The 8086-nt window shown below is 47.8% G+C and overlaps 2 protein-coding genes across 2 annotated transcripts; both read left to right on the forward strand.

Moving 5' to 3' along the window:
* Nucleotides 1-345: 345 nt before the first annotated feature.
* On the forward strand, nucleotides 346-1580 carry LOC125533937 (uncharacterized). The gene has a single exon (XM_048697261.2). It carries the CDS (start codon nucleotides 451-453, stop codon nucleotides 679-681), a length of 231 nt encoding a protein of 76 aa, XP_048553218.1. The 5' UTR covers nucleotides 346-450; the 3' UTR covers nucleotides 682-1580.
* Nucleotides 1581-6584: 5004 nt separating this feature from the next.
* On the forward strand, nucleotides 6585-7302 carry LOC147986516 (uncharacterized). The gene has a single exon (XM_087540071.1). It carries the CDS (start codon nucleotides 6678-6680, stop codon nucleotides 6897-6899), a length of 222 nt encoding a protein of 73 aa, XP_087396197.1. The 5' UTR covers nucleotides 6585-6677; the 3' UTR covers nucleotides 6900-7302.
* The last annotated feature ends 784 nt before the right edge of the window (nucleotides 7303-8086 follow it).

An 8086-nucleotide genomic window follows, 5' to 3' on the forward strand; every position in this document is an offset into this window, starting at 1 on the left:
TGTTTATTAGTCAACAAATAAACACATATACACTAGTAATGTACCAAACCGTTTGTGTAGTAGTACCATGATTTTTTGAAGGATTATACACTAGCGCCGCTAAAGAGGAAAATCAAAGCGTGTACTCATCCACTAAGGATTTTTTTTTGGATTTTTTTTTTGAGGGATTGGATTTTTTGGATGAGGACTGAAGAGTCGCACATGGGCCTCCCGTGGGTCGTATGTCCACATAGGCGAGCCGGTAAAAGTAAAATCCAAACGGATCGCTGCCGCGAGCGCAGGCGCAACGGTCCTGCCACTGCTTGCCGCCTGCGCCCTCGTCCCGTCCGCTATATATACGGGCCTGCCATCCCCGTCACCGGCCACAACAATCCCCAGACTTTTCAAATCCAAACCACCAACTCCCCCCTCTTCTTCCTCCTCTCGTGCGATCGAGGGGATCGTCGATCGATGGCGACAATGGGTGTGGGCGGAGCGGTGAAGATGATCGTCGGGGCGAAGGTGGAGCGGGTGGTGGGCACGGGCAAGGCGCCCGGCGCTTGCCCGTCCTGCGGCGGTCCCGTGGTGGCGACGGACGTGGAGAGCGAGCGGCGCATCCTGTGCCTCCCGCTGTGCCTCAAGAACAAGCGCAAGTACTCCTGCACCAGGTGCTTCCGCCGCCTCGTCACCGTCTACAGCTAGCCGAATCCAAGCCTATACTCCTACCGATCCATCCATCCATCGATCAACTAGCGTGCGGAGGCGAACAATCCCCGAGTTCTTTGGTTCTTGTTGGCCCTAGAGTAGCTTGCTAGCCTGGCTAATGTAATTCATTCATCTAATTTCCAGTGGCCATATCTAGCTAATCTGGTGAAGCGCTGCAAAACTGGCACTCTGCTGTGTCTTGCAGCAACCTCTCTGTCAATGGTGGCGGGGCACCTCCGCGTTAATGCGCAGGCCAGTAATGGAAAATTTCAAACGCCTCTCGTCCGCTCGATTAAGAATTTAAGATGGTGCAATTAACGCACGGCTGGGACCATGATGCTGTGCGGTAAAATGCAGTCCCGGCCCACTGCCCAGTGACTAGCGTAACCCTCTGATTCTCAAAAAAGGAAGTACATTGACTCCTCTCGATCGACCCCGCAAGGCTGTTCAACGTGAGCTGTTTCTTTCCTTTTTTGCGAAGGTTACAGTAACCTGTACTACTGATAAACAGTGTAGTAGCAGGCACAGAATCTCCGTCGCCGCATGTACTACAGTGGTAGCTGCCACGGATCGATGGTGACGCCCACAGCCACAGCTCATGCAATGCTCCCACAAGCCACGGCAGGCAGAAGCAGCCGGCCGGCGCGCGGGCACGGCCCTTCCGTTGGTTACCTGTTGCTTTCGCGGGCAATCACGTAGTAGTACGTACGTCATACGAGTAAAATCCCCGCGATTCGATCTGCACGGCTGCACATTGGTCGTCCGGCCGGCCGATCCAATCTGAACCCTTCTGTTCAGTGTTCACTTTGTAACCGGAGTCTGTCAAGACAAATTCATTAGTTGCAAAAAAGGAGGATTGGCAGAGTAGTACTGATCCCTGGATTGTTTCGAGTTCTCGGCCGGCATCAACGTGACTGTATTGCGGGATCTCCTAGGTCACGCAGCCGCCGCCTCCTCCTCTTTCAAAAAAAGCTAGGGTTCATGCCTTGTCTCTAGTGGCCCTAAGACTACGCGGGCGCGGTAGATCCTGGTAAGGGCTGGCGGGAGGGCTCCACCCAATGATGAATCTAAAAAAATGAAGGAGGGGCTGGGTCGTCTGGGTCATGCACCTACATGAAGGAGGAATAGGCATGGGACTTGAGACTCCAACTCCCGTCGCTTTATTAACAGGGGAAGTGGTGGGAGTTGGATGAGAATTGTTTTAATGAGTCAATCTCAACCTTTCATCCTAACTTCTCTTGTCTAGTCCCGTGTTAATTCCCACGAACCAAACAAGGGAGTACAATTTCTCCTCATATTCTCACACATAATTCCTATCACGCACCAAACAGAGGATTGGAAATAAAACGACTCATCTCATGTCTAATCTCAACACAGCTCTCTCCTCTAAATTTCAATTTCCCTTTCCAAATGTTGCCAAACACGCTGTTAGTGGATTTGCTCGGATCTAGTTGTTGTTCATCTACGTTCGTGTGTCTTGGGGTGGGATTCTTCCGATCTACGTTATTTTTTATCGGCGGTGGTTGCCGTTCTGGTGCGCTGGTTATATGGGGTCTTAGCAGGATGATTTTCCGACTGTCTACTACAACAAGTTATGCCTGACTCCGACGAGGGAGGGGCAATGACGGGGGCGCACATTTGGCTCGCTTCAGTTCTTCTAGCCGTCGTTAGGTGACATATGGATCTAGATGTATTCAGTGCCTAATCAGAGATCACAGTACATAAAAAACACGGTTTATTCAAGAGAGACTCAACGACAAGTCCAGAGGAGAAGGGGGAGGGGAAGGGGAAGGGTAGGCATAGTAGAGCGAAGAAGGAAGCTAGAGGCCCGTTCAACTTTGCCCGGCCGGCACGTGTGTGCGCAAGAGATAAAATACAACAAGCTAGTACTCCTACAGTTAGGTTGTTCAGTTAATTAGAAAATGAGAACATTTTTTTTTGCGGGAAGAAAATGAGAACATATATAGATAGAAATAGAAACATGTTGATATGCAGATTCATGCATCGTGTGGTAGGGCAGGCTGCTGATTCCGGCCGACGTGTGGCGGCGGCGCAACGCGCATGCTGGGAAATTGCACCTCAGGAGTAAGGTCAACTCCACCGCACGATTTTAAATAAACGTTTGGATTTGGCCGAATTTTGTCCTTTTGAATAGGACGATAGAGTCGTGTTTAAGTATGTCATGGGATGCGGTGGTCGTACGTTCAACACGCGGCCGCATCCTTTGGCCCCATTTTATTCGTCTTCACATTAAAAAGAGAATAACGTTTCAAATACCAGCTGCCCTAATTCAGGCCAGCGGCCTAGTTCATGTCAATGGCTCTAGTCATGCCGGCAACAGAGTCAGCGGCCTTCACGTCCTCGCTGGCAACACATCCAACCTCCAAAATGAATAGTTTTGTTCGTTGGCAACACAGACAGCCTTCAAAATAAATGTGTTTCTCGCCGGCACACAGCTAGCAGCCTAGCGGGCAGGCGGCACCCATGCCAACCTTCAAAAAGAACGGCCACGACCGATCGGACGACCTAGTTCAGGCCGTCGGCGTCGAACATCTCCTTCTGCCTGGCCTCGAACCAGCTCCTTGTCTTCTCGCTCATCTTGGTCAACTCTACGCTCATGATCGCAAGGGCCACCTCCTTTGCTTTGGTTGCAGCATTGGTGGCCTCGATGTCGAGCTGCCGCTGCCTGGCCGATACATTGTCGGCCTCGATGTCGAGCTGCCTTTGCCGGGACGCCTCCTCCATGTCGATCTTCCTCCTCTTAGCCGCCTCCTCCATCTCAAGCTTCTTCCTTTGAAGCTCTAGGTATTGCTTCATTTGCTCGTCCTTACTTTGCCACTTCTTCTCGTCCCTTACATCCTTTTGAGACATCATGTCATGCAAAGTCTCATGCAAGGCCATGGATGAGGCATCACGTATGTCGTCCACCTTGGAGTTGGTCTTGCCCATCAGCATCTTCAACGCCTCGCCATCTTCACCTCTGGCGAACTTGGCCGTCTTCTTTCCTCTCTTCCTTTGGAGTTCACGGTATTGATCCTTGAACTTAGGGCAATTGTTGATGATCGTCCAACAATGCATAAGAGTGAATGGCTTGTCATTGTGCCGGGCCTTCAATGCTTCTAAAGATTAAAATGCCCACACAACATGATCAACAACAATTGAACATGCAAACATATACAAGGCCGAAGTCTCATGGCCATAGTAAGGAAAGGACTAGGATAAAGATAGCATATCATGTCCCCAACGCCGAGACCACTCATGAATCATACTTCAACGCTCTCAAATGCAACGCAATACTTGTTACATGAGCATACTGTGTACATTTTTTTATGAGAGAGGCCACGAGAGAGAAGATAGTGTTGGCATGTCACGCCCTGCACGGTGCAAGGCCGTACATGTGCATCACATCCGGTGTGTAGGCTGTGGCCGTGTCACGTACAAGCCGGCACTAGGGGAGGGTCCAAGGGACCAGACAAGACAAGGCACTGTAACAAACCGGCGCGTCGCGTACCGAGGAGGAGGCCCAGATGCGCACCGCTCCGACGATGGCCCGTCCAAAGTGGTCTCCTCAGGACCTGCAACGGGCAACCGGCGAGATCTGCCAAACCCATGCTGCGCCTGGTTCGGTCCCGTCGCCTCATGGAGGCCGATGACGCCAGCCCCGCGTGCTGCAACCACGCTCCTTAGGTTGTACGTGCTGTACTACGATACTACGAGAGGTGAAATCCAACTGTGGAGTCTGCGGGGAAATGGAGATTATGGGGTTAAAAAAAAGGGAAATCCTGGACAGGCTGTAAAATCATGATGCTTTTCTCATAAAAAAAGACTTTTTTTACGGAAAAACTTTCAATCTATTCATCTTCAATCTTGATAGTACAACGGATACTAGAAATAATAAAAATAAAAAAAGACTTGTCTGTACAAATATCTCCTTTCAATGGAAAAGGATGTCTGATAATTTATTACTACTTGTATAGGTAAATTATGTATGGCTGGATCGATTGAAAATTGCTTTTGGAGGCCATTTTTTGAAAAATTCAAAATTCATTTTTTTTACATTTTAAATTTTCTGAAAAAAAAACAGATATGCTTGAAGGCATAATGTACATTGTATAATTTTTCACGATGAAGAAAAATCAAATCCATGGCTTTTTAGCACATGATACTGTTCATCCCCAAGGTCCATAAATTTATTTTTATACATGCCGCAATTCAAGGTATGTCATCGTGAATTTTTACAACCACGCACATTTCATCCTTATATAGATGCATATTTTTTCCATTTTTTAAACCGGAAAGTTCGAATTTGGATATTCAAAATTTTCGGGCTCCATGCAGCCCACTTACCGAGTAATCCATATGAGTTCTATATGCTTGTATAATCCATGAGTTTTTCCATGTAATCTACTTTCTATATATTTTCAATGGATTTTTCTTGTCATTGAGTCTACCTTAAAGAAATTCTTTCATTTCGGTGACAATCATGGTATACATCTAATCCATTAGAAGAATCCTTGCTTTTCAACATGGCAGGACATCAAATTTCTACGTTTTCCTATTTCATTATTTTCAAATCTTATGAAGTAATGGACCAAATTAAAATGTGGAGGGCTATGCTTTTTTTCTTACCTTCACGTGATGTTTACTAGTTAATGTTCAACAGTTAAATCTTGAGTTGTAGTTAAGTGCAGAACTAAATTAAGAGAATTTGACATGAACATCAATGTAATATGTTTCATCAGATATCCTATTTTCGAATGATACAATCTGGAACCCAATAGGTTTGACCTTTTCTTTTAGGTAAGATCAAGCAATACAATTTTTGGTACCTTGCTTTTTCCTCGGGGGATTGTGGGAGTAACATTGCATGTATGGGTATGCTCGATGTCGATACATGGGCTTGATCACATTGATTTTGCTGTCCTATTTGTCGTATGTGCGTGTTTAACTCAGTCGGTGGCTTGTAGGTGGATGAAACCCTACCGTCTAGATTAATTAATTTGTGTATCTAGGAAGGACAGTGGAAACTTTACATGATTAAACCGTGGAGGCTATTTCAAGGAAAAAAAGAGGAAGTTTAATGGAGACTGCTGGGTTTTCTCTATAATGGATCTAGAGTTACAATGAAGCGGGCTATAGAATTCTTATCGCCAAAAAGAACTAAAAGAGAATTCTGCATGAAGTACTTGGCACCACATGGAGAGGAGTAGTTTATAGATGGTGAGTTGTTTCTGGGAAGAGTCAGCTGGCCGATTCTTTTGGCAAAACGGTCAATGTTAATATGTCTCTCGCAAAGAAAAAAAACGGATATAGACATGAAATAATTTTCAAACTATATAAATTTGGCACACGCATATTTTCTCCATTTCCAATTATTGTTTGTTGGCAACATATACAAATAACTTGCTGGGGCATGGTGTATCGAGACACGCGAGAGAGCAATTATATCTAAACTATCACCCGCAAAAAAAAAAACTATATCCAAACTAAGATGTCTTCAACCATAGGCCTTATCCCGTTCAGTGTCAATCCAAAAGACGAAAACTTATCTTATCATGGATGCATACGAATGCAAGATGGGCACACGCATGCATAAACTTCAATGTTTATTAGTCTTTTTTTTTCTTTTGAGGGGGTTCCTCTCAAAACGAATGTTTTTTCTTTTGGTAGTAGTATGCTTTTTTAAAGGGTGTACACTAGCGCCACTAACTGAAAAAAAAATACTGTAGCGTGTACTCCTCCAGCGTAGGATAGAGGAGGGCTGGAGAGCCGCACATGGGCCTCCCGTGGGTCGTATATCCATCGAGACGTAGGTGAGCCGCGCGCGCAGGCGCAGCGGTCCTGCCCCTGCTTCCCGCCTGCGCCCTCGCCCCCTCCGCTATATATGCCTCCCCCGCACCGGCCACAAAATCCCCCAGACTTTTCAAACCCAAACCACCAACTCCCCCCTCTTCTTCCTCCTCTCGTTTCGTTTCTTGCGGCCGAGGACAGCAATGGGCGTGGGCGGAGCGGTGAAGATGATCGTCGGAGCGAAGGAGGAGCGGGTGCTGGGCACGTCCAAGGCGCCCGGCGCTTGCCCGTCCTGCGGCGGCCCCGTGGTGGCCACCGACGTGGAGAGCGAGCGGCGCATCCTCTGTCTCCCGCTGTGCGTCAAGAACAAGCGCAAGTACTCCTGCACCAGGTGCTTCCGCCGCCTCGTCACCGTCTACAGCTAGCTCAACCTCAAGCCTCTGCTCCTGCCGATCCATCCATCGATCCACTAGCGTGCGGAGTCGAACAATCCCGAGTTCTTTGGTTCTTGTTGGCCCTAGAGTAGCTTGCTAGCCTGGCTAATGTAATTCATTCATCTAATTTCCAGTGGCCATATCTAGCTAATCTGGTGAAGCGCTGCAAAACTGGCACTCTGCTGTGTCTTGCAGCAACCTCTCTGTCAATGGTGGCGGGGCTCCTCCTTCTTGATTAAGTTTTTTTTGAGATATTCCTTCTTGGTTAAGTAGATAGTGTAATTAACGCACGGCTGGGACCGACCATCATGGTGTGCGATAAAATGCAGTCCGGACCCACTCCCAGTGACTAGCGTTTCTCAAAAGAAAAAAGAAGTACATTGACTCGCCTCGATCGATCCCGCAAGGCTGTTCAACCTGAGTTGTTTTCTTTCCTTTTTGCGAAGGTTACAGTAACCTGTACTACTGATAAACAGTATAGCAGTAGCAGCTACAGAATCTCCGTCGCTGCGTGTACTACAGCGGTAGCTGCCACAGATCGATGGTGCCGCCCACAGCCACAGCTCATGCAATGCTCCCACAAGCCACGGCAAGCAGAAGCAGCCGGCCGGCGCGCGGCCCGTCTATTGGTTACCTGTTCCTTTCGCGGGCAATCACGTACGTGCCGGCTTGGTACACTAGCCAGACGGCCGGCCGTCCAATCTGAACGCGCAAACGAGCCAGACCCTTCTGTTCAATGTCCATTAGTTGCCAAAAAGGAAGATTGGTACTGATCTCTAGATTGTTTCGAGTCCCCGCCCGGCAGCAAGATGCGTTCAGGAATGAACTGTAGGATTATACTTCAAAAGAGGAAGGTTAATTACTTAATTTGTGCGTGCAAGCCATGCGCGCCGCATTTATTCGGTGCCTAATCAGGGATCACGGCACATGGAAAACACGATTTATTCAGGAGAGAGTCAACGACAAGTCCAGAGGGGAAGGGAAGGGAAGGGCAGGCAAAGTAGCTAGCGAAGAAGGAAGGCAGAGGCCCGTTCAACTTTGCCCGCCCGGCACGCGTGCACGCAGGAAATAAAATACAGCAAGCTAACTCTCCATGCTTCAATTAGAAAATGAGAACATGGATAGAAATGTATTGATATGCAGATTCATGCACCGCGTGGTAGGGCATGGCTGCTGAT

Source organism: Triticum urartu, chromosome 2A (assembly GCF_056163025.1).
Source record: "Triticum urartu cultivar PI428250 chromosome 2A, HENAU_Tu73, whole genome shotgun sequence".
Taxonomy (NCBI): domain Eukaryota; kingdom Viridiplantae; phylum Streptophyta; class Magnoliopsida; order Poales; family Poaceae; genus Triticum; species Triticum urartu.

Excerpts from the sequence above, each read along its gene's own strand:
- LOC125533937 (XM_048697261.2), top strand. The coding sequence starts at position 451 with ATGGCGACAATGGGTGTGGGCGGAGCGGTGAAGATGATCGTCGGGGCG.
- LOC147986516 (XM_087540071.1), top strand. The coding sequence starts at position 6,678 with ATGGGCGTGGGCGGAGCGGTGAAGATGATCGTCGGAGCGAAGGAGGAG.